The sequence below is a fragment of the Anas acuta genome (assembly GCF_963932015.1).
Source record: "Anas acuta chromosome 2 unlocalized genomic scaffold, bAnaAcu1.1 SUPER_2_unloc_1, whole genome shotgun sequence".
In the NCBI taxonomy this organism is placed as follows: Eukaryota; Metazoa; Chordata; class Aves; order Anseriformes; family Anatidae; genus Anas; species Anas acuta.
In genome coordinates, this window is record NW_027075980.1 from 29,920 (window position 1) to 56,469 (window position 26,550).

The 26,550-nt window shown below is 40.6% G+C and overlaps 1 protein-coding gene across 7 annotated transcripts; it reads left to right on the top strand.

Moving 5' to 3' along the window:
- The first annotated feature begins 409 nt into the window (after positions 1-409).
- MAPK15 (mitogen-activated protein kinase 15) lies at positions 410-26,127 on the top strand. 7 transcript variants are annotated; one of them, XM_068668086.1, is made up of 13 exons: positions 411-1,113; positions 4,484-4,582; positions 5,025-5,054; positions 7,414-7,504; positions 8,996-9,126; positions 9,285-9,448; positions 12,248-12,387; positions 14,400-14,457; positions 16,029-16,166; positions 17,031-17,136; positions 20,175-20,475; positions 20,933-21,084; positions 25,232-26,127. In XM_068668086.1, the coding sequence occupies exons 1-13, from the start codon at positions 1,045-1,047 to the stop codon at positions 25,433-25,435; spliced, it is 1,683 nt and encodes a 560-aa protein (XP_068524187.1). In that variant the 5' UTR covers positions 411-1,044; the 3' UTR covers positions 25,436-26,127. The 7 variants fall into 7 exon arrangements, with proteins under 7 accessions (XP_068524192.1, XP_068524189.1, XP_068524187.1 ...); XM_068668089.1 differs by having other exon boundaries at positions 1,069-1,082; XM_068668087.1 differs by lacking the exon at positions 411-1,113 and adding an exon at positions 4,090-4,167.
- The last annotated feature ends 423 nt before the right edge of the window (positions 26,128-26,550 follow it).

The window sequence follows — 26,550 nt, forward strand, 5'->3', positions numbered from 1 at the left end:
ACCTCCAGGTCCTTTCCTGCCATGCAATTTTCGAGACCATCTGTTTCCAGCTTGTACTGGTGGAAACAATTACTCCTCCTCTATTGCAGAACTAGGCATTTTTCAGTGCAGAACTTCATGTGATTCCTCTTGGCCTGGTTCTCCAGCCTGTCAGGGTCCCCCTGAATAGTACCACAACTATCTGCTGTAATAACCTCTCCTCCTTGTCTCATATAATCTGCAAATTTGCTGAGACTGCACTCTAGCCCGTTATCGAGGTGATTAATGACGAAGCCAAACAGTACTGGCCCCTGTATTTACCCCTACTTTAAAGCATTACAGTGACTGACCTCCAGCCGGTCTCTGTGTCACTGATGACAACTGTCTGATTCCAGCAGTTGAATTTTCACTCCATCTAACCATCCACTTAGCTAATCCATACTTAGATCAGTTTGTCAGCATCGATATTATGGGAAACAATATCTGCCAGAGCATGCTGGTAGGAAGGAACGACTTGCATTGTAGGCATTTACACTAACAACTGATAGATTAAAAAAAAATAAATAAAAGAAAAAAAAAAGAAAAAGAGAGAGAGAGAAACGTTACTGTGCATTGGAACAGGTGCAGCGAGCAAGTCGGACAGCTCCCGCTCACACCGGCACGCTCATTACAAGTTTGTAAGACGAAGGCGCAGGGTGGGATACGCTGAAGACCTTTTACACTCCCCCGCCGCACCCCTGGGAGCCGCGAGCGGCACCACGGCCGCAACCCGCCGCTGCCTGAGGGGAGCCCTCCGCCGGCGGCCGCGCTGCGCTCCACCAGCCGCCCCCTCAACCAGCAGCCGCGGCGCAGCCACGGCCCAGCCCGCGGCAGCTCCTCACGGCCACACCGCCGAGGGGCAGCGCGGAGGAACGGAGGCAGCCTGACCGCCACAGCAGCCGCTGCCCGCCGGCCGGCCGGGGCCGCACTCTGCGCCTGCGCCGTCCGGCGCGGCTGTTTCCATAGCAGCGGAAAACAACGGGGCGGGCGCGGCGCGGCGCCGTTTGCTGCCTCGGCTGCCCCGCCATGAGCGTGCCGGAGGTGGAGGCGCTCGTCTCCCAGAAGTACGAGATCAAGAGGCGGCTGGGCAAGGGGGTGAGCGCCTCGGGGGCCCTTGGGAGCCTGGGGAGATGCGCGGCGGGGTCCTGCGTTGCAGCGCGGGCACGCCCCCCCAGGCCGGTGCCCAGGCCGGTGGCGGCTTTGGCTTCGGTCTCGCTTCCGGCCCCGGTCCGTGCCCCTGACCGGAACCGCGCCTGGTGTTGGATGCCTCAGGGTGTACCAGTTGGAAAAAAAAAGGGCTTTGTAATGCTTATTAAACCTTAAAAATCACAAATCGTATTGCAAATAACAAATCGAGAACTTTCTGGGGCTTCTTTTTTCTCTTTTTGTTCTTAAAAAAATCAGCAATTAAAATGTTGTGATTGTAGCATATGAAACTGAAAACAGGTGTAAATTTCGCACCAGATTTTTTGTTTTGTACTTTACTGAGAACCATTCCCATGTTTTATGCTATACTTCTGTGTTTCCACACAAAGCAATGCTAGTACACTTAGTACACCTTAGTACACCTAGTTTATTAGTGAAATGAGTCTGAGCCTCAAAAAGATTTTCTGTTTGTGTCTGTCAAATTCTTTCACATTTACTGTAAATCGACTATTTAAGGTACAATGCCACATCAAGTAATTTTTTTCACATAAAATTACATATTTTTATGTGAGCCAAAGCTTGTTTGTAGGCTCTTTCTCCTCAGTCTCTAAGCCTTTCTTGATTTAGCTGTTTTTCTCTATTCTAGCAACTCTTTGCCGTTGTTTAGCTGTGTCGATACCAGTAGTTACAGATTTCATGTGCAATTACATGGGGGCACTTGAGAGAGGCACATTGTCATCCTTATCCACTAAGACAATGCTTTGTCTGTTCTCATTTTGAAATCAAGATCTTTCCTGTGGCTGTATTTCATTCCAGGTTTGCCTCTGACTTGAGGTTTGCTGCCATACTTTCAGTGCTTAGCAGCTTTCTCCCTCTGACTGAATGTAATATATCTTTTAAGGTGTTACGTTCTTTGAACAAAATTGGCATTATTCTTTCATCTGAAAAATTAAATTGAGGATTCCATTTGGAAACTGTTTCACAAGCATACAGTGGCATCCTTAAAGGATCTTAGTGGCTTCAGGCCACCACTGACATTATGAAAACTGCTTGTCAAGCTCTTAACTCAGGTGGTGCCAGTCTCCTAAATGCTTGCATTTCCTGCCTCTCATATGCAGAAAGCTCTATATGTATTGGCAAAATTCCACAGCTGATGAACTTATGTGAGTGCTTAAAAGACTGTCAAAAGGCCCTGAAACACGTGAGCACTGCCCAGAAAAATAGAGCAGAGAAGTGCAGCAGCAAGGGGGATAAGCTTCACAGTAAGGGAATTCAAACTGTTCATAATCTTTTCAAGTTAAAGGCTGTGTTGTCTGCTGAGGCAACAGGAAATTTAACTTGAGTTTCCCTTATTCTAGATGACTGTTTTAACTAGTATGATACTTGCAAATGGTGATTACTCAGTTTACCTTGTGGTACACATCCATTTCCATAGAATCATAGAATATCCCAAGTTCGAAGGGACCCATAAGGATCATCAAGTCCAACTCCTGCCACCACACAGGTCTACGCAAAATTTCAGACCATGTGATTAAGTGCGCAGTCCAAACACTTCTTAAACTCCAACAGGCTTGGTGCAGTGACTACTTCCCTGAGGAGCCTGTACCAGTGTGCGACCACCCTCTCAGTGAAGAACCTCTTCCTGATGTCTAGCCTAAACCTCCCCTGCCTTAGCTTGACACCATTCCCTCGGGTCCTACCACTGGTGACTAAAGAGAATAGATTGGTGCCTTCCCCTCCACTCCCCCTCGTGAGGAAGCTGTAGACTGCGATGAGGTCTCCTCTTTTCCAGGCTGAACAGGCCAAGTGATCTCAGCCGCTCCTCACACGTCTTCCCCTTTACGCCCTTCACCATCTTTTATTTATTTATTTATTTATTTATTTATTTATTTATTTATTTGGGGGTCATAGATTTAAATCTTAAGTTTCCACATTCTAGGGAATGCCTTATGTCTTCACATCAGGGTCATTTGTCACTCAGTTGCCCAGTTAATGTTTAAATATTTTTACAAAGTAAAACAGCTCCAATATACGATAGTGAGTGATTTTTGTACTTAAATACTCAGTGACATCAAGGCAGACTCCCAAGAATATTTGTGGTTCTGCAGTATGGGTTCAGGTCCTTGGCTATGCATCATGAAGTGCAAGCCGCTGGAGTATATGTACATCAAATAAGTGTTTTAGTGCTAGGTTTTTAGTACTAGGTTGTTGGTGATTGTATCTTTTTTTTTTTTTTTTCCATTTCATTTTCAGGAGAGGATATGTTTGTTCAGGATCTTAAGCAGACAAACCTTTTTGTATGCATGACAGATGTCTATTTCTGGTCACATCAGCTATGTAATTGGAAGTATCCTTTCTGTTTTCTTATATTATTTTAACTTCATTTTGCTATACTCTAGATTTCTCTCCTTTTGCCTGGTTCCTGCAAATAGGAAGTTCAACTGTTTTAGGAAAGACATTCTTAATATGGCAAACCTGTGTCTTGCAGCAGAAGTTCCATTAGTTGATAGGGCAGTTTAGGATTAGCCATAGCAGTGCTGAAACAGAACAGCGATAAGTACTTCTGAAAATACAGTGCATGGACACCTGTTTAATACAATACAGCTAATGAGATGTATTGCTATTGTTGTGTGTGTTTGCTGTATGTCATAGGTCTGATGGTTGAAGATGATTTCTTAACCAGCAGACACTAAGAAGATATTTCCCATACAATGAAGTTATTCCACAAGTTTTTACCTCGTGGTTGTTTTATAGTCACTAGAATCATCTTTTTATGTCTTTATTTAAGATCATAACCCAGAAATAGGAAGAACATTCTATTGTGATCTGATCTAGTGATTCCTATGTCACAACAAGGTTTCTTTCTTAAAGGTGAAAACATTCTCCTTGGAACAGCATGTTGTTGTTGATATTTCAGCATGGGGTGAAGAGGAAGTTGTCATGTTAATGGAAGACACATCTATGGAGACTTTGTCAAATACACTGAAACCATCTCTGGCTCAGGTAGAGCCTCAGCCAAAAATAACTAGAGGCCAGGAAGCTGTAAAGGGGGATCATTGTTATATATTTACTCATATACATCTGCTATTGGCTGCTTTGGGGTCCAGGATGCTGGACCTTGTGGTCCTTTGGTCAGACACAATATGGATGTTCGTAGTTCTCAAATCAACCAAGTAGTACTTATTGGCCTAGTTTCTCTTTCTTCTAGGTAGCTGGTGATTTGAAGCTCTGTTGAGTTCATTCTGCTTCTGTGCTGAAGGTTTTAACTCAGTGTAAGATGTTGTAGTACACTATTAATCTGTCCTTCTTCCCTCCCTAGGCTTATGGCATTGTATGGAAAGCAATTGATCGCAGGACAGGAGAAATAGTTGCTGTTAAAAAGATTTTTGATGCCTTCAGGAACAGAACAGATGCTCAGGTGAGGTATCATTCTTATAACATGTCCTGAGGGAAAAGGAATTCATCAATACTTTCAGGATTTATGTCTCCAAAAGATACTAGTTATTTGACAATTATGTAGTAGTATAGTCTACAGCTGCAATAGGATAAAAAGGAGCAATAAATGTCAGGCTTTGTATATCTTAATAGCTATAGACTACTTTTTAATGTCACTGAGGAAAAAGTGTCTTTATAGGCATGCACAATTTGATTCTCCCTTATAATGATGTTCTGTAGTGTCCAGACTTCCATAGCCCACTTGTGACTCTATAGGGAGCAAACAGTTTTTTCCAAGCCTGTCTACCACATGGAGCTTCCATTTACTGTAGAAATGAGAATGGGTTTGTCTCTGTCATTGGAAGTCCATACTCTCTTTTGTCATTCTGTTGATGTTATAATAAATGTTTTTTGTTTATTTCTAGAGAACATTTCGAGAGATTATGTTCCTACGGGTAAGGTCCATTTTTCCCTCCTACTCTTTGATTTTTAATTATCTCTGTTCATGTATTTTCTTCCCATCCTTTTTCAAAATGATCATCACTGACGTTTCTTTTCCCTTCTTTTCTGCAATGTCTTGACAAGCAGTCTTTCCATGACTGGGCAAAAGCACCGGAATGAAATGGAGAGTTAGTCTTGTTTTTCCCTTGAGACATGCCCTGCTTTTTCACCTTTTTTAGCAATATACCTTCTTTGTGATCGGCATATAGACTAGCACTTTCTGTCACTTCTTCCTTCCTTGTCGATGGAAAGTATTTTTCTTAAATTTTAAATGCCACTACTCAGAGATGGGGCTGGGGCATTTAAGAAGATTACATGACAAAATGTTTTTCCTCCATCACATGGAAAGAACACATCACATTGCCTGAAGCAGCTTCCCAATGAGGAAAGACTGAGAGACCTGGGTCTGTTCAGCCTTGAGAAGAGAAGACTGAGAGGGAATCTTATCAATGTTTACAAATATCATAAGTGTGTAAGACAGTGGGATTTAGCCAACCACTTTTCAGTGGCTTGTGGGGATAGGACAAGGGGCAATGGTTAAAAAATGGAGCACAGGAAGTTCTGCACCAACATGCGAAAGAACTTCTTCACGGCGAGGGTGATAGAGCACTGGGACAGGCTGCCCAGGGAGGTTGTTGAGTCTCCTTCTCTGGAGATATTCAAGGCCCATCTGGACGCCTACTTGGGCAACCTGCTCTAAGGAACCTGCTTTGTCAGGGCGGTTGGACCCAGTGAGCTCTTAAGGTCCCTTCAAACCCCTACAATTCTGTCATTCTGTGATTCTGTGTGAAAGAAACTTGACCACTTGAAGTAATCAAAGCAAAACTGAAAATGTAAGTTCTGTATGAAATTACTTACAGCTGCTCATGTTTGAATATAGTTAACCACATGCTGGGCCTAATTACCTTAGCAGTGGCATTAAAATTACTTGTCCATTCCTCCATGGACTTACCATGTAGAAACATCAATGTTTTGGAATAGTGATAATGTTGTTAAAATATGATTAGCTAAAGACACAAGCAAAGCAGGGCTCACAGGCTGTTTCCTGTGACTGTCAAGTTTAAGTACAGAAGATATGAGATTTTTAAGTTTCCTATTATTCTTTAAGCCTGAAGTAAAAGCAACAGTCCTAAGAGCAAAGTGAGAAAGTGTTCTCACAAACGTGAGAACAGTTCCTAAGAGGTTGATTCTGAGTTAAATCATCTCTGAAAGTGTAGCACTTCTGGAGTAGATGGGTGGAGAAAGAGCTGTGAGAAGAAAGAGAAGGTTATCTCTCCTGAATGAAAGACCGAGATGTTTTGGGAGAAGGTGGTTAATGTACCATTAAGCCCTGACTTTCATGGCTTTTGGTTCTCAGTAGTTTTAAGAATTTGAGTTTACACCTTCTCTTTTTGAAGGTTTTTTAAGCTCTAACTTAAAATTCAGGACTGAGAGAGCACAGGGTGAAAGTTGTAAAAAATATTCTTTCATTGGTAACTGGATGTTTTTCTTACATTGTTTGCCTCTGCAAATTCCTTCCTGTACGTAATGATTCCTTAGTTTCATCTGTATTTTATCATAAAGACAGTTAATGCACTTGATGAAGTTCATTATATTTGAGAAATGTTGATTCACAATCTGGGCATTTTGATGATTCTTTTCTGAGTGGTAAGTACTATTTTCTACAATGGGTAGCTCATGAAAATATTGGCATATTGTGAAGTGCTCACAGTGTCTCTGGCTGTGAAGAGGTGTTAGAGAGGTGTTAGCTATAGGAAGTAAAAGCTGTAAGGTTGAGGACAAAGTAAATGGTCTTGACAGTATTGTCAATCTGCAAGTGTGAATTCATTCCCAGTTTAAAATACTTGTATTTCTGTATCTCTGAGTATGGTAGCTGCCTGATCTCCCATTACAATCAGTTCAATCACTGCAGTCTGTATAGTGCTTCAGCCTGCCTTCAAGTAAACCCTTTCTGGTTAGTTAGGATTTTTAATTATGAATGGTGATGGCACCTCTGTTAAATTTGCACTACCACAATAATTCTTTACATTCAGTAGGAAATATAAGATGCATAATGTTGACTGGATTTTATCCATACATGCTGTAGAGGGATTTGTAGTACTAATGTATATATCATACAGAGTTTTAGACTGATTGGTTTCATACTGGAGCAAGCTTAAATACATTTTCAGTATTACAGTAGAAGCATAATGAAGGAAATAACATGTTAATGTTTCTGCTAGAGAATTATACAAAATGAAATGAATTACAGTACTTCTGGTGATTCACGAGAAAAACACTTGATTTTGACAGTTGTGTCTCTTCCCTCTGCAGGAATTTGGAGACCATCCAAATATCATCAAGCTGCTTGATGTTATCCGTGCTCAGAATGACAAAGACATCTACCTCATCTTTGAGTCCATGGGTGAGACTTAGTGTTGTGTCAGCCATTTAAATGCATCCTGTCTTATGAGTTATCTTTGTTCCTGCCTGTGGTAGTAATGTGTTAATGATTAACATGAATATTCATGTAAGTAGACTTGTAAGTTGGAGCAATACAGGTTTTTTGTGTATACCTGTTGTGATTAGGTGGGAATAGCAGTGAACCTTTGAAGGGAATAATAATGAGAGAACTAGCTAGTTGAGATGGAAGAAGGAAGGCAGCGAGCAACTGATTAGAAGACTTACAGAGACAGAAAGGATAATAGAATAGAATATAGAAGAGACTACATGCAGTTTTACTGTAAGAAAAATATGCAATAATGGAACAATTACTGTGGCATAAGCGGCAAGTTGAACTGACAATACAGAGACTGCAGTCACTGACTCATACTGATTCCAGTCCCTAGTGAGGTTCCTCAGGGCTCCTTTTTAGGGCCAGTTCTCTTTAATGTTTTCATAAATGACTTGGGTGCTGGACTCGAAGGTGTACTAAGTTTGTGGACAACGCTAAATTAGGAGGAGCTGTTAACTCCATTGAGGGTAAAGAGGCCTTGCAGAGAGATCTTGACAAATTAAAGGTCTGGGCAATCACCAACTGCATGAAGTTCGACAAGAGTAAGTGTCAGATTCTGCACCTGAATATATGTACAGACTGAGGGATGATAAGCCTGGAGAGCAATCCCATGGAAAGCAATATGGGCATTCTGGTTGACAGCGAGTTGAATATGAGTCAACAGCGTGCTCTGGCAGCCAAAGGGGCAATTGTATCCTGAGGTGCATCAGGCACAGCATTACTACACACCCAGTCAAAGGAAGTGATTGTCCCACTCTACTCAGTGCTGGTGCAGCCTCACCTTGAGTACTGTGTGCAGTTTTGGAAGAAGGACATAAAGATATAAGAAGGACATAAAACAGAGAGTGTCCAAAGGAGGGCTGCAAAGATGGCGAAGCATCTGGAGGGCAAGATATACGAGGGGCGGCTCAGGTCGTTTGGTTTGTTCAGCCTGCAGAAGAGGAGACTGGGGAGCAACCTCATCGTGGTCTACAGTTTCATCATGAGGGGGAGTGGAGGGGATGACCAGTTGATAAGGACTGGAAGGAACAGCATGAGGCTGCATCAGGGGAGGTTTAGATTGTATATTAGGAAAAGTTTCTTCACTGAGAGGGTGTTTGAGCACTGGAACAGGCTCTCCAGGGACATCCAGTGTTAGAACATTTAGACAATGCTCTGAAAGATGTGGTTTCATTTTTGGGTGGTCCCATGCGGAACCAGGAGTTGGACTTAATGATCCTTGTGGGTCCCTTCCAACTCAGGAGAGTCTATGATTCTGTGGTTCTGTTGGGGTACTATCAGTCATGTTAACTTCCACTGAGAATGCACTTGGGAGGTTACAGTTTGTACAATGGTCTATTCTGGCCTTGTTTTGAGGTACATATTCATAACTTTATAATCCTTTACTGATGTGTATTACAGAGACAGATTTACATGCTGTGATTAAGAAGGGAAATTTACTGAAAGACATCCACAAGTGTTACATTCTCTACCAACTTCTGAAAGCAACTAAATTCATCCACTCAGGAAATGTTATTCACAGAGATCAGAAGGTATATTTCAGTCACTAGTCTTTATCCTTCACTCAAGTTTTGTGTCAAACACTAAATGGAAAAGTATGAAAAGAATGAGACTAGTATAAGAACTTTGATAATAACCTAATGCAATTCAGAGAGTAAAGAGCTTATTAGTTTTCCTTTGTTCAATTCAGCCTTCCAATATCTTGCTGGATGCAGACTGCTTTGTAAAACTTTGTGATTTTGGACTGGCCCGTTCTCTGTGTCACATGCATGAGGATCAAGGCAACCCTGCCTTAACAGAGTATGTGGCAACACGCTGGTACCGAGCCCCTGAGATCTTACTTTCCTCTCGGAGGTAACTGCTTGTTATGAGTTAAGGGGATGGGACTGTATAATTTCTTCACTGCTGGGAAAAGTAATTGACTGGGAAGTCTTAAATCTGTTAATTTCAAATATTCTCAGATGCAATGTCTTATCACAGGTTCAGTTCCTCAGCATGCATTTAAACTTCTGTTCTGCAACAGAAAAATCTCTCATTTCATGTACATTTCCCCTCTGGCCTCTTAGATTGCCAATTTACCTACATTATGAGCTCATCTGTTTGTTGTCCTTTCTCCCACCAGACTTATTCTTTATCCCATTTAAATCTGCATCTTTACAAAATTTTTAATACTTCAGTCCTCTTTTTCCAATTTTTTCTTTAAGGACTCCGGGAAGCAGGTTTTTCCTCTTCATTTTGTTGCTTGTTTTCAAGCACTACTTTTCTTTTCCCTGCCAACGGAGTTGCAAGTTTTAGCCTATTCTACTTTTCCCTAAAGAGGATTTTCCCTAGAGTATTGCTGATACTTCTCTATTGTTGTAGGTTTTTGTTTGTTTGTTTTTGAGGGGGAGTGTGGGTGGTTGGGGAAGGTTGTTTTTTTTTTCTTTTGAGTTTTTGCTTGTTCATACTGTCTTTTATGTTTGGTTGCTCACTTGCTTAAAGAACTCTGCAGTTTCTGCTCTCCTTCTAGGACTAGGGAAAGAAACATGAAGTGAAAATAAGTTTGTCTCAGCTGTAACAGCTGATATGGCAAGAAGACTGCAGATACAATCTCTATCAATTTCAAATGAGGGTGATGCATAGCTAGCTGAGGGAAATTGGAATTATTAATCTTTTGCTTTCGTTGTAGATGCTTCATTTGGGATGATACCACTCCTTCTCTGCTTGCTGCAGCAACAACAGAAAGCAGAATAAGCGTTATGGGATGTTCCCATTCTGTTATGTGATGCATGGGCACACAGCATAACTGTCTTTTTCTTTACAACTCACTGAAGCATATTTAGCCATCAAGCTATGAGAACAGACCTACTACTAACACTTCAGAGTTTCTCATCCCATTTCTAGAAGTGGTATTTAGTCTTCCAGAACTCTTCATACATATTTTGGCTTTGTTGGATGACTGCATAGTCATCCACAGTCCAAATGTCTTTTTGAGTTGGCTGACATAAGCTAGCTTCCCTTTATCAACTTCTCATTTGAAAGAGCTTTTGCCAGGTTATGTTACAGGACATTTGAAGATTCTTACTTTCTAGGAAAGAAGTGAGCTGCCTGCCTTAAAGGTAGGTAAGATGTGAGATATGAATCTATACATGGACAGTTACTGCAGACCAGTTACTGTATAGTACCTAATTGGTCCATCATATGATCTGTAGCATCTAAGTCAGTATCAGATCTCATATTTCCAGATGAGCATATGTAGTCCAGCATGTAGCAGAAAAAAGAAAAAACACACACACACACAAAAAAAAAAAAAAAAAAGTGAGAGGGTAAGCACAGAACAGAGAATCTAAAGTATGTAGGAGAGTGTGGGAGAAAATGGTCATCAATTCTGAGTCTTCACTTGGAGAGATGGAGAGTTTGAGAGCAGAAAGTATATAATGAGATGGCATTCAAAAAAGAAGAGCAGACTGCATGGAGCTGAAATCGTGTGTGTGTGCAGCTTGGTACAAATACTGCTAGGACATATAAATATATCTAGTAGGCAAAGAGGTAGGATCATTGCCTTATATAAGGTAGCTTTCACCTTTCATTTTCTTAATGATTTCTGTTTCAGAAATTTCCTCCTTCGGGTGCAGATCTATGTTTCAGATTATATCTCTGTATAGCTTTTGAGCATGATACAGCCTTTAGACTATTACCCACTTCTCCTCTTTCATGTGGGTGCCAACGATGTAACCTGGCGGGATTCACTTCTGTCAATGGGCGAAATGTTTCTTGGCCTGTAACCTGGCAAGACCGATTGAGAAGTCTTTAAACTAGGATTGATGTGGGAGTACCATTAGGAATACTGTGGTTAAGCCAAGTAATGGCACAGCACTGTTTTAGGGTGGCAAGGTTAATAGGAGCATCTATGCCACTCCAGGGAGCACTGCAAGTTCAGGAACACATCTGAAATGCTTGTAGAAGAGTGCACACAGTAACAAGAAAAAATGGGATGAACTGGAAGCTTTGGACCTTTCGTAGAGTTATGATATCGTCGATATTAGTGAGACTTGGTGGGATGAGCTCCATGACTGGAGTGCTGGGATGGAGGGCTGTTGGCTGTTCAGGAGGGATAGGCAGGGGGCCCATGAGAGCTTCTTCCACAGTCACCTTTTAAAATCCCATTGTGCCACAAGTCAAGTAAATGGGGCAGAAGACCGGCCTGGCTGAACAGGGAATTCCTTCAGGAAGTAGGGCAGAAAAAGAAAATACTTGAGCTCTGGAAGCAAGGTCGGCTTTACAGAGAGAGTGCAGAGGTGCAGTCTGCATCTGCAGGGAGAAACCAAGCAAAGCCAAACCTTTCTATGATTCTTACCAGTTGTTTCTAAACAGCAGCTTATATCTTCACTATTGATCATGTGAAATGTATATATTCCCTTATCCTAGTATTCACCTTTAATATAGTTCCTTTTCTGGTTTTATAGAGTATACTTTTAATGGGATAAGCCTTTTTTTTTCTGTTTTGCTCTTGCCACTTTCATAATTCACCAGTGTCATTCACTTTATAATCAAAACCTGTTCATACTCAAGGAGTAATCAAGCTTATTTTTCTAGCAAAATAAGGTAATGTAGACAATATGAATACCAAGTACTGGAAAAATAAACCTAACTCTGTTCTTCTTTTATTTGTAGCTACACTAAAGGGGTAGATATGTGGAGCATTGGCTGTATTCTGGGGGAACTGCTACTTGGGAAGCCTCTTTTTCCTGGAACATCAACAGTGAATCAAATAGAGCAGATCTTGAGGGTCATTCCTGCCCCATCCCGAGAAGGTAAGACTCTTCTATGGAGAAAGGTATGTAGAGAAGAGATAAAAAGAGTGAAAGCAAGCAGCCTGGCTGGATCAGGAAAAATGTATCTGTGGTAGGTTATTCTACCATCTTCCCAATGAAGCTGAAGATTATCTGTGAAATGTTAGTGTTGGAGGAACATAGGCCTGTACTTGATTAGATGAGAAACAAGAACTAGGGCTTGAAAACATTTTTGAGATTTGTAAGATGGTAACAGTTTAAAACAGAGTATCATACTGCAGAGGGACTTCTGTAATAACAGTAAATTGGGCTTTTTGGTCTGGAAGTCTAAATACAGAATTGAAAGCTGGAGAAAGTATATTTTAAATCCAAAATTGATTATTATTATGATTGTCTTCTATAGCTTCTAGTCTAACAGTCCATACAGTTTACTAACTTTTGCAACATAACGTTCTGACTGAACTAACAAACAGTTTTTAGAAAGATAGCTAACTTTATTTTAAGAACATGTTTTGGATAATTCTATTCTAGTTTAAATGTATGTATGTTTTTTCTTGGAGATTTCATTGCTGTGAATAAAATATGGATGAAAATGTATATGAAAATACCAAAACTAAAGTTAGAATAGCCTGCACTAATAACAAAAATGTGAATAGCATTTTAGGACCATTCTCAGCAATATAATTGAAAAGTGTGTTGCTAATGTTATGACCGGAAGGCTTGCACTCTGATAAGACCACAGGGCAAGTGACTCACTATCAGAAAGTCCTGTATCCTAAACACAGCAAGAAGGTTGTGAGACACATTTCTTTTTTTGCTAGACAAACAAGTACAAAATAGACATATGTTCAGAGTATTCCAAATGTGGAAAATCAAGCTAATAACAGCAACTTAACCTAAAATCCCCTTGCAACTGTTCATTGTAACCCCAATGGTGCAATGAAGAAATTGATAGCTGGTATCCCTTGTAGTCTGTTTAAAACACAAGTGATTCAGGCCAGATCATTTTGCCTCAGATATCCTAGTGTTTCTAAGTATGTAGGTATAAGAGTACATGTTTCTGAAATCTACAGAGAAGTAAATAGGAACCATGAAAGAGCATTTTTAAGTCAATATTCCACCCCCCTTCCATAGGATTTCCTACTGAGCTTTCTTAGGCTAATTTCTTCTTTCAACGTATACATGGGCAGAGGCCAGTGGGATGAGGTTCAACATGGCTAAGTGCCGGTTCCTGCACTTTGGTCACAACAACCCCATGCAATGCTACAGGCATGGGGCAGAGTGGCTGGAAAGCTGTGCAGAGGAAGAGGACCTGGAGGTGTTGGTTGATGCTCACCTGAACACGAGCCTGCAGTGTGCCCAGGTGGCCAAGGAGGCCAACGGCATCCTGGCTTGTATCAGGAACAGTGCAGCCAGCAGGACCAGGGAGGTGATTGGTCCCCTGTGCTCAGCTCTGGTGAGGCCACACCTCGAGTACGGTGTTCAGTTTTGGGCGCCTCACTTCAGGAAAGACATCAAGAGCTGGTGAAGGGCCTGGAACACAAGTCCTGTGAGGAGCAGCTCAGGAAACTGAGGTTGTTTACCCCGGAGGGTCAGGGGAGACCTCATTGCTCTCTACAACTACCTGAAAGGAAGGTGTGGGGAGCTGGGGGTCGGCCTCTTCTTGCAGATAACTAGCGATAGGCCTAGAGGGAATGGCCTCAAGTTGTGCCAGGGGAGGTTTAGGTTGGAAATTAGGAGAAATTTCTTCTCAGAAAGAGCAGTCAGGTATTGGGATGGGTTGCCCAGGGAGGTGGTGGGGTCACCGTCGCCGGCGGTGTTTAGGGAAAGGTTGGACGTGGTGCTTGGGGACATGGTCTAGTGGGTGATAATGGTGGTGGGAATATGGTTGAACCAGATGATCTTGGAGGTCTTTTCCAACCTTAATGATTCTATGATTCTTATGTTAATGTCAAACACTTGCTTTCCTTCATAAACTGTATAGCTCTGGTAACCCCAATCTTGGCATTAATGGTATCTTTTCATTATTCCAGATATTTTGGCTATGCAATCAGATTACAGGGCCTCAGTTATTAGCCGCATGAGTTCCTGGTAAGCTGGGTATATTAAATATGTCTCAGAAGTCAACAATCTACTGTATAATGTGGACAAAAAAATCACCTGTTGTTCACCTTCCAGAGTTCACCAGTAGAAATGCTTTCTGCTCTCTGCACATTCACCTGACTCTAGGGAGGGGATGTAAAGTTTAAAAAGAAAAGAGTGATGAGAAGAGTGATGACATTGTAATCTGGGAGTAACAAAGCAAAAATGAGGTTGGACCTACATTCCAAGCTATTGTCATGTGTACTTTCTCAAAATTATAAATTTTCCTATCCTGACTTTTTTAGGTATCTAATGTAATTGGTTCACACATGGAAAGCCTGATAATTCTGCTTAAGTAAATTAGTCAGTTATTACATACCTGATTAGTAAAAGTTAGGAAACTTTACACTCTTAAAGCCATAGCAAGTTAGTCACGATTCTCTGTACTCAGAGAGGCTACTTCAAAGATCCAAAAGGGTACCAGTGTGCTTTTGGTGTAGCTGCTATGGTTACAGAGATTAAACAACTGTCTACAACTTCCTAGCCTCTCGGTGAATCCTGTAATGGGGCTGCTGCATGTCAATAAGCAGGAAGTGTAGAGGTGGGGATGTGAGTAAGCAAGCAAGGGACTTAGCTGCCAACTAGGGTCAACCCAATGCAGTACCTCTGAGCTGTCTTGTTTCTATAACCCTTCTCCACAGTGGAATAAAACTACTGGAAAACTACATTCATTCCTAGCTGAAATGCACTTTTTTTTGACAGTCCTGCTCCTAGATTTTATGCTCCTTTTTTTTCACCTGAAAATATGGAATACAAATGGCTAGGTTCTGATAGACAGATCCAGCTAGGTAAAAGAACAAGTGAAATCTTGTTCATGATTTTTTCTGAGCCATTCAATCCAAATCCAAATTCCGTGTTGGATCATTTTTCTAAACTAAAAATAATGTTGTCATGGAGTAATAAAATGTTTTAAAATATGAGTAAAAATAATGTTTTAAAACTGTTTTTTCAAATGATTCTATGATTCTATGAAATGCATTAAATATTTTCATGTTTGTTATGTTAATAAATATCTTCAGGATTTAAAAAATGCAAAACCAGATTTTTAAACTTCAGCTTTTCTTTGCAAATGATATAGAAATATATTTATGTGGTCTTAGGGTTGGATTCATGGAATCAGCATTTAAACTGAAACATGCAAGTTAGGAGTATGGGCTTCCTGCATTGTCAAAAGAAGAACAGAAGTACTTCCACAACACTGATCATTACTCTGTGTTCTGGCATACTGACCTGTATCTCTCTTTCCACTGAAACAAGAGAAAGACTAGTCTTAAAAGTTAGGCAGGCACTTCACATAGGTTCATAGCACTGAGAGAAAGGAATCCAAACCTAATCAAAGAGGTAAAAGTCTTTGTCATACTCACAGACCTGTGCTTTTGAGTGTTCCAGAATTATGACACACTATTTGTGAGTGAACTCTGGAGACAGGTGTCACCTTGATGAGATTCCCAGAACTATAATTCATGACTTACCTGTGAGTTAGACATTGGGTTCTTATATCATTGTTTCCTGACTTCTAGGCAACGAGTAACTTTTGAGGAGATTTTACCATCCTCTACTCCTTTGCCTGCCTTGGATCTTCTGAAGAAACTTTTAGTGTTTAACCCTGATAAACGGCTGACAGCAGAGGAGGCCCTTCAGCATCCTTACGTGAAAAGGTGAGACTAATATCATAGAATAATAGAATAGTTTGAGTTGGAAGGAACCTTAAAGATCATCTAGATCCAACCTCCCTGCCATGGACAGGGACATCTCCCACTAGACCAGGTTGCTCAAAGCCCCACCCAACCTGGCCTTGAACACCTCCAGGGATGGGGCATCCACAGCTTATCTGGGCAACCTGTTCCACTGCCTCACCACCCTCAGAGTAAAGAATTTCTTCCTTACATCTAATATAAATCCACCCTCCTCTAGTTTACTCCTTGTCCTATCACTCCACTCCCTGACAAAGAGTTCCTCCCCAGCTTTCCTGTAGACCTCCTTTAGATATTGGAAAGTTGTTATAAGGTCTCCCTGGCACTTTCTCTTCTCCAGGCTGAACTATCCCAACTCCCTCAGCCTGTCTTCTGAGGAGAGGTGCTCCAGACCCCTGATCATCTTTGTGGCCCTGCTCTGGACTCGTTTTAATACTTCTGTGCCCTTGTGCTGGGGGCCCTAATGCTGAATGCAGTACTCCAGATGGGGTCTCAAGAGAATAGAGCAGAGGGGAAGAATCACCTCCCTTGATCTGCTGGCCATGCTTCTTTTGATGCAGCCCAGGATATGGTTGACTTTCTGGGCTGTAAGCGCACATGTATCAATTCGCAGTTTCTTCTGCTGTCTGCTGAAATGGTATAGAGCTGCTTTTGGCACAACTTTCCTTTATATCCATGGTAGAAAAAAAGACAAAGCTAAATCCTAACTCTCTCTAACCCTATTTAGACTAGAGAGAACACTAGGTGATCTGACAATCCTTTGTAATACTGTATTAAACTGTAGAGCTGTTTTTAGTCTTAGTGACTTATGTTGTGTTGTCATCTTAGGTTTCATTGTCCTGCCAGGGAGCCCTCTTTGGATTATGATGTGATTCTTCCTTTAGTTGATGATATCCAGCTATCTGTGGCAGAATATCGAAATAAATTGTATGAGGTACATTCTTCTATTTTCTGAAATCTCAATCCTCCAGGTAACCTGTAATTCTTGACACACTGATTTCTGTCATTTTCTTCTATTTCCATTCCCCTTCCATGCTTACTTACAGGTACAGCTTGGTGCTTCTTATCATACTGTCATAATTTTTTAGAGAAGTGTTTAAATCTAGATTCCCACTGGGAAAAGTCTGTAAAACCTGGTGTCTGAGAAAGACTGTGTTAGAGGAAAATATATTAGGCTGTATCCAACAGCCTAAGAAATGAGGCTGTTGCCACTTGGTGTCCCCAGGTCCAGACAGTAGAAAGCCTCAAAGTATTCCCTGTAGGCTCAGGCATACAGAGAACGTAGGCACACTACATATATACACACATAAATGGACAGCCACACAGGTCACAGACAGACAGAGCACTCACACAAACATAGCACCAATAGCCTCATCCTGCTCACTTCTCTGGCTGAGCAACTGGTCTCAAACACTGTCTGACCAGTAGCTGTCCCCTGGATCCCAGGCCCCCCAGTTACTGCACTTGAACATATGAGCCCCCAAGACAGCAGCCCTACACGGATTGCTGGTATAGACCATGCAAGCATACATATACAGCTGCCCTGGATTTTCTAGGCCCTTTAGCTGATGTTCTTTGTGCTTTCACACCTAGAGATACAGAGGTGCTCTCATCCCCTTAGAGACCCACTCACCTCTGTGCTCCCAGACTATTTGAGCCATTCACTGACTAGACTAGACTGGCTTGATCTGCTAGCCATTACATCACCATTAAAGGCTGATGGCTTTGCTGAGACAGCTCTTGGAGGGGCCCAGTCAAGGTGTCTGCTTCCCCAGAGTCCTTAATTTGAGTTCCCATTTGCCATTGTGCACTTGTGTTCCTCTCAGTTTGTGCAGATGTGTCTTTGACTGGCTGGTGGTTCCTGTGAATTGGCTTGAGAGCAGCTTGGCATGGTATTATTTGGGGTCCCCATCCTGGTTCTCTTTCTGAGCTCCTTTATGGATTTACATGTAAGCTTTTATGCCATATTTATGTTTATTGCTCAAGAGTAGTCAAGTGCCATTGCATGATGCACCACATACACAGAACAGTCAGGTTTCAGAATTACAGAATCACAGAATATCCCATGATGGAAATGACCTACAGTGAACATTAAGTCCCTGGCTCCACACAAGACCACCCAGAAGTCAAACCATGTGTCTCAGAGTGTTGTCCTAATGCTTTTTAAACTCTGGCAGGCTTGGTGCCACAATGACTTCACTAGGGAGCCTGTTCCAGTTCCCAAAAACTCTCTCAGTGAAGAACCTTTTTCTAATATCTAACCTGAACGTTCCCTGATGCAGCTTCAAGCCATTCCCTTGGGTACTGTTGCTGGTCACCAGAGAGAAGAGATCAGTGCCTCCCCATTCCCCCAGTGAAGATTAAGCATAGATGAAGTGCTAATAATAAAAGACAGTGATATTTTAGTAGCCATATTGTGAATGCATTAATGTGGGAAAATAGTAGTACTTGAAAAATCAGAAAATAGTGTAATAATCAGGGAAGAAAAAAAAAAGCTGATACTGGACTTTTAGCTGTACGGGGGAGAAAGGAAAGGTAGTATTTTGATGCTATTTGGCAGACATGTTAAGATCAAAAGGAAAATAAAAAGCTGACAGTAATTTGGCAGTGGAGCTGACAGTAATTTGGCATCTTCAGTGAAATAATATGAGTAGATGAGATCTGCTTTAAAAAAACAAAGCAAGAGAGAAAAGATGAGAAAGACTTAGAGAAACTTCTGCAGAGAACAGAAGTAACTAAAGTAACTGTTTAAATGTAATGTTTAAAGGAATGAAAGAAGATCAAAATTAAGATAAATCAGATTTAATTGTCGGACACAATGGACTGAATTGAATGGTGGTGTGAGGCAGTAGGAGGAGGATAGCAACAGTGAATGCTCTAACAATGAAATAAAACGAGCAGCAAAAGTGGAAGTAAGTCAAGACTTCAGGATAAGAAATTGTTTTGGGCTTTTTTCCTTATTTTTTTTCAGTGAATATTTTGTGAATATTATGAGGCAAAGTATCTGGAAGATGGTGAGAAAAGCAGGAGCTGGAAAGTGAATGTAGTAAAACAGGCATTGGAAAGAATGTCAGTGGGAAGAAAAGGTTGAGAAGGAAGCTTAGAGATCAGAAAATCTCAGAATGAGAAAGATTGATAAGGGTGACCAGCTTCCCAGGGAGAGAGAAAAAGTGTTATTGCTTCTATGAACAGCAATTAAAATTTTTAAAAAGGAAAAAGAAAGTTGTTTTTTTAAAAAAGGTGAACATAGTGAACATTTCTTTTAAGGTCTTTAAAGGAAAAAAAAAACTCTACTGTGAAAAAGTGTTAGGAGTCATGAGCAGATGACTGAGAAAAATGAGTACTGAGCATAAGTAGGAAAGGTATTACAAACATCAGTAGATCATTCACAGATAATCTAGGTACAAGGTTAAGAAACACATTTTGACTAATCCTAATGATAGTGTGCCAAGTTCGGCATGACTGTGATCAGAGGAGGGTGAGAGCAGGTTGTCTGTACCAAGACTCCAAACCTCAGCAAGGATTCTAATGCTAGATAATAGCCATGTAGAGGTAGGTGAGATTATGAACTAACTGCAATGTATGTTCCTCTGACAATTTAGAAATTGACTTGGCAAAATTCTAGAAAGAAATGGTAAGAAACAGCATAGTGTTAACCATTTTTTGCCATACAGATTCTGCCTTTCCTGTAGCTAATGGCAACTTTATGTAGTGGTATTCTCCCTAAAGATGCATTGAAGTTGCCTGTTGACCCAATCCTTTTTCTTAAGGCTTCAGCCCATTCTTTCTTTCCACTAAGAATATTATTTCTATCTTCTTTCCAACCCTAAATTACTTTTAAAATTATAATTCTTACATATCCCATGAAATAAATTATTTGCATGTTTCTCTCTTTTTTTTTTTTCTTTTTTTTTTTATTCCTCTGCTTTGCTGTGTAGAGTGTTAAGTCTAACTGACTTTTCCTTTCTGTAGATGATCCTTGAAACGAAAGTAAATAGCCATCCAAAGGAGCAAATGCAGAGAGAAAACATTCAACTAAGTCAATCTCAGTCCAGGCCATTTCTTCCATATTCCAATTCTATGACTTTACCCACCAGGAAGAGTCAGAAAGAACCAACACCACCTCTTCTAAAAAATCCACAAATGCATAGTGGAACTACAACTGCTGTCCAGCCAGAAGTATCCATCCAGAGTGAAGATTTAGCAAGATCTTTATGTCAGAGATCAAGGATCAATGTGATATACAATCCCATAACACACATTGCTATTCAAAGTAGGTACTACCATCCTGCAATTGGATGCAATGCACCATAATGAGGCATTATTATGGAGAAGAAAGAGGAAAATAGATTGAATGAGGAAAAAGAATTAACAGGGCAAAATGAGAGTGAAACTGTGGGAGGAAAATGACATAAGAGCAAAACACTGTTGAATGACTTCTGAGTGTGTAATGTTCTTTTTAGCTCTTGGCTGCCTCAGTCTTGACCCTTTACCTTTTCTGTTTTCTCTTCAGTTACTTCTCTGGTGCTGTTTTCTTTTCCCCTGCTCTTTTGAACTGGTTTTGTTTGCAACTTCTTTCTAATTTTATTCTGAATATTTTTGTCCAGTTAGTGAGATTAAGTGTTGTGGCTGAGGCTGACTCACTGTTTATACTCTGTCCCTGCTTCAGTTAGTGTGTTCTGTGTCCTCATGATTTTCCTACTTTCTCTCATGTTTTTTTTCTCCTGCAGGTAATGCAAATTCTGGTGCTGTGATCAGGAACCATTCTGCACCACATCATCAACAGGCAAAAACTTCTAACAACGGAAAACCGGGGAGACAAATCACATGGACAAATGCAAATACTCAGCTACTTCCTAGAAGTGTACAGAACCTCTGTAATGTAAGTAGCAGTCTTGCACAGAAAACAGATAACTTTTCAGGGACCGAAATGATGTAGACAAAAAATATCTTGATTTGCAGCTTCGTAAAGATACTTACATGAGAGGCAAGTCATATTGTTCTGATAGTTACTAAATTACTGTCCATCAGTTAAAATTACTTATGATAAAGATACACACTGCAATTTCACTGCCTGTATCTAGTGTCAGTCAAATGGTATAGGTCTTGTACTGAGTATGTTCCCTTTACTAGAGCACTGAGGAGTGTGCTAACTGATGTTTCTGGAAATAACTGGTCATAACTTACCTCTAATATGCAGTGGATTGAGACAGAAGCTTGAATATTCTAGTCGTCTGTGTTGCAATACCTACATTTCCAGTGTTATGTCTACTAATGAAGTTTACAACCCTCAGTTAAGTTCTGTACAAAAGGCAGCATGTTGAGAGGAAGACCATGTAATGACCAGGAAACACCAAAGACAGAGATGTGTCTTAAACCTTATATCTCCAACATATGTAATGCTGATCTTCAGCTACTCTGGGTTTATAAACACAAACTTTCTCCTGGAATTTTAAGTCTAACCGCAGTCTTTCAAATGAATCCATTGTCATCTCTGAATTGAGTAAGAGCATTTCAGTGCTTATAGGTTCATGCAGGAGTTCTGTGAATGACCGTTGAACTTAAATAAAGGATTTAGGCACTTTAGAGAACATAAAGTAACACAGCCTTTTGTAATACTAGGTTTCTGCTTCATAATCAGGACTTTTTTTATAATCAGCAATGTGTACTGGCAGCCAAGAGGGCAAACTGCATTTTTGGGGTGCATTGAATGTAGCATAGCCAGCCAGCCAGAAGAGGCATTTCTCCCACTATACTTGGCATTGATGCAGCCTCACCGTGAATATTGTGTACACTTCTATGCTCCACGATATACAAAATCTATTAAGATACTTGAAAGCGACTAAAGCCACTAAAAGGGCTGGAAGGCATGTCCTGTGAGGACACTTGGGTTGTCTAGTCTGGAGAAAAGAAGGCTAAGAGGTGACTTCATTGCTCTCTACAACTTCCTGAGCAGGAGAAATGGAAAGGGAGGTATAGGTTTCTTCTCCCTGGTAACCAGTGATAGAATGCAAGGGAACAGCACAGAAGTTCACCAGTGGACGTTCAGACTGGATATTAAGAAAAATTAACCACCAGAGGGTGGCCAAACACTGGAGCAGACTTTCTGGAAAGGTGGTTAACATGCCAGTCTGTGTTCAAGAGGCATTTGGATAATGCCCTCTCTAATTATAGGATCATAGAACACCTTGGGTTGGAAGGAACCTTAAGATCATCTAGTTCCAACCCCCCTGCCATGGGCAGGGATGCCACAGGAGGTGGCAGATCAGATTACTCAGGGCCTCATCCAGCCTGGTCTTGAACACCTCCAGGGTTGGGGCATCCACAGCTTCTCTGGGCAACCTGTTCCAGTTCCTCACCACCCTCTGAATGAAAAATTTCCTCCGAACATCCAATCTAAATGTCCTCTTTTTTAGTTTAAAACCATTCCCTCTTGCTCTGTCATTGTCTGACCGAGCAAAAAGTTGCTCTCCATCCTTTTTATAAGCCCCCTCTAAGTATTGAAAAGCTGCAATAAGGTCACCTTGGAGCCTTCTCCAGGCTGAACATCCCCAGATCTCTCAGCCTTTTTTCATAGGGGAGTAATATGCTTTAACTTCTGGTTATCCCTGAAGTGGTCAGGTGGTTGAACTTGATGATCTTTGAAGGTCCCTTCCAAGTGAACTATTCTATTCCATTCTAAATCTTAATCACAATGGATCATAACTATCAGATAACTGTAATAAAAAAGGTAGAAATTTCTCTGCAAATTCTCTTCCTGTTTCTTTTTTCCATCTTGAATTTTTAATGCAACTTCTTTTGAGATGTGCTGAGATCAATGACCATACTTTCCTTTGCCCTTTTTGTAGAGGACAGGCTAATTTTGACTCCATTCTGCTTTCAATTTTATCACTTCAGACAAGTGGGAATTTGAATACCATTTCAAATCATTGCATTGTTCAGGTTATCATCAACTCCCTTTGACTTCAAGAATCACAGATCAGTTGCTTTTAAATTCTCTTCAATAATGGTGTGTGAAGTCCAGAGCATGTAGGTAGCATACTCCTTTTTTAACCTGATTGTCACAGTTGGATATTCCAAATTTAGCTGGAGAATTTGTACTACCTTTATTGTCAGCCTAATGGACTGCTGTTGCTTAACAATGAAGGTTTCAGTCCTGTCCCCTGCTTCTTCCTCTTCTCTCTTCCTTGCTTTGCTTCTTTGTGCAAATTCCCATGTTCATTGGGTTCTTAAATGACTCTGTGCCCCTGCTTTTTCTTTTTCCTTGAGCTAGTTGTCTGCTGACAAACTCAAGGAGAGCCTAGCCAACACAAGGTGATCATGGCAAAAGAAGATGGAATAAGGCACCACAAATTACCCTTTTTGTGACAGTAAAGATTGAATTATTTATTGTGAGACTTTCTCACATCCCCACAAAAGAATACTTGAATATCTACATGCTGGAGCTCCAAACCATTCAAAATGTATGCTGAGTGCAGTTCAGTTGGATGAAGAGACTTCTGACAGAAATTCTGACAGATGACACTGTCAAAGAAGAGTCAGGTGTGATCAGCTGCTTTGTATCAGCATGCAGTATCATACCTTAAAAGAGACTATTTCCCTGAACACAGCTCTGAAAGACTAGAACTATTTCAACCTAGAAACAAGCTGAGGACAATGTTAATCATCAAGCTTGTTCTTATTAATAGCATCGATAGGTGATTACTCCCAGGCCTATGGAACTGTATGTAATTCTGCAGTGCGGAGTCTTCCAATTTCAATTTCAAATTCCTCCCAACAATATGAGTAGCAAATACGAAAGAGTTCTAACCAAGTGAAATACAGCTTGTCTCATCAGTCCCCTAACCTAGCCAGTAACAGCAATCTGTTGTGATTGATTCAAAAATATATACGAGTAGTTGCTCAAAGGAGACATGATTTCTACAAAGTTCAATGTAAGTCCACATGTGCACACTAACAACCCACCTTTCAGCCTTTCTACCTTGGAATCCCATTCAAAGCTTTTTGAGATTAGCAGAGAACTATTTATTCCACACGTGAGGAACAAGTGTGGAACCATCAATGCCACAATGTGAGATTGTGGAGATTATTGCATGTGCAAATATGTATATAAACAATGCGTTTTGAAGATTCTCTAGGCACTTGTGACTAACTTCATGCTACTGGAAGCACATAAGAGGGAGAAGATCATGCTACACGTGCTTTGTATTTGTTCCCTGAGAGGCTAACACTGACCATTGCCAGAGACAAGATATTGTGGTGGGTGCTCATCAGCGTTGTGGCTAATCATGTGTTAAGTGAATTTTGATTTTTCCATCTTTCTTGGTCAGCCTCAGCAGGAGCTGAAAAGTTCTGACATTCCAGCTTGCTCTGCATTCATTTTGCATTCATCTCTAGTATCAAGTCAGGCTCATGAAACTCTTGTTCTCTGCCATTTGACTCCTATAATGGCTGGGATGACAGCAGTCAGTGCCACTCTTAGTGTCTTCCAGTTAACTAAAGCGGTTCACTAAGCATAAGCTGCAGTGAGACAGCTGTCCTTTAAAGCTGCAGTAATATATACAGTAATGTATTATGCATTTTAAAGCATTAATACTTGATTAACTTTCCCCCACATGGGCTAATGTCCATAAGCAATTTCCAACTCAGACACTTACCAAGCCATTTGACTGGCAGAAGCCAGGAGGATGTACTGGGAAATGATGAGGATGACATGTCTTTTGTACATTTATTTAAACCATTCACTACCACTGAAAACAAAATACTAGCCAAACAGACCTTTGAACTTTTGCTCCAGTGCTCCAATGCTGCTAACTCATTCCTGATACTCCCATTTTAAAACCCTTCTCCCTCACATCATTCTTGCCACCCTGTTCCTGATACTATGAAACACTCTATTTTGTTTGTTAGTCAATTAACATTCAAGATCTGTTCTACTCCACAGCCGAAGCAAATTCTTTGTTCCTTACTTGTATTTTAGAATGCCGATTACAGATTTCTAGCTGTCTTTGTTTTTCTTTCTCACACAGAATCCAAGAAATACTCAGTTTCACAGCAAAGATGTCCGTCCCCTTCTGAAATCCAGTAAAAAGATGTTCCAGGTTACTGCAAATATGGGAGCTGCTGGTGATCCAAAAGCATCAATGGGCAGTTACTCCCAGGCCTATGGAACTATATGTAAATCTGCACTGCAGAGTCTTCCAATATCAAATTCTGCACAACAACATGAATAGTGAATATGAAGAGTCCTAAGCAGGTGAAATACAGCTTATCTCATCAATCCCCTAACTCAGCCAGTAACAACAAGTAAGAGCCAAATATAACAGGCATTTGACAGTTACCCCAGCTGAAGAGAAATGCTTTATTCATTGCATGGAAAAATGTACCACCTTCCTTTGGACAAACCAACAGGGAAAAGAATCTAATCCCTTTGCCTTACAGTCTTCCCAGACAAGGACACAGAACTATTTGCTCCCCTAATCTGAGAACATTGAATACTGTCAGTTCATATTCCTCATTTTAATTATTGCAAAAAAATTACAGAAGGTTGCAATGTTTTGATGCTTGACTATCTTTAGACATATTCAGGTTTCTTTAGCAGCTTCAGTTGCACTGCCTAAGTCCAGACTTTTTTTGAGCAGAATAAGTAACTAACTGTTCGCTGAAGGCCAAGAAGACTGAACAAACCCTTCGCAGGTAACATTAAAGCCCTTCATACACTAATTTCTATAGGACTCTTTCATGGTAAATGAATGAACCTGAATAAACAAAGTTAATGGTGGCCTACTTCAACAAAATCAAGTAGATAAGTATTTTAAATATATGTGGATTCTGTTAGAATATTGAATACCCTACCTACCATGCATTAATATATTTTGTAAGTGTTGCAATAATAAATTCTTTATATTGCACTACAGAAAAAAAACTGTCTTTTAATTGATGTTTGCAGTCTGTTGAAGGGGGAGAAATACAAGGGTAATTTTGTTCAGTGAATAAGATTATGGTAATTTTTTTCTTACAGAAAGCAATGTTCCAAGGGATGTTATTGCTGCAACATCGTTAAGCTGTCATCAGGCAGCAGTAGGAATACAGTAAACTTTAAAACTGTTTTCGTGGTTTAATGCTGATTTTTAATATATTCTTTTTATTTAACTCCTAAATTCTTATAAGAAGTCTCTGTCCTTGAAACTTCACTTCACCTTTGATAAGTGATTGCTATTCCAGAACTTTGGGACAGGGGTTACAGTGGGGATTCAGGCACTAAACTGCAAGATATGAGTATTATTGCCATCGATAGCATATCCATTTTATCTTTTAGTACATAAACACCAAAGTCTAATTAAATTAA

What these genes read in the sequence shown, in the direction of transcription:
- MAPK15 (XM_068668086.1), top strand. Translation starts at nt 1,045, where the DNA reads ATGAGCGTGCCGGAGGTGGAGGCGCTCGTCTCCCAGAAGTACGAGATC. An exon ending in CCTCATCTTTGAGTCCATGG is followed by an intron (nt 7,505 to 8,995) that starts GTGAGACTTAGT and finishes TGTGTATTACAG; the next exon opens with AGACAGATTTACATGCTGTG. An exon ending in TTATTCACAGAGATCAGAAG is followed by an intron (nt 9,127 to 9,284) that starts GTATATTTCAGT and finishes TGTTCAATTCAG; the next exon opens with CCTTCCAATATCTTGCTGGA.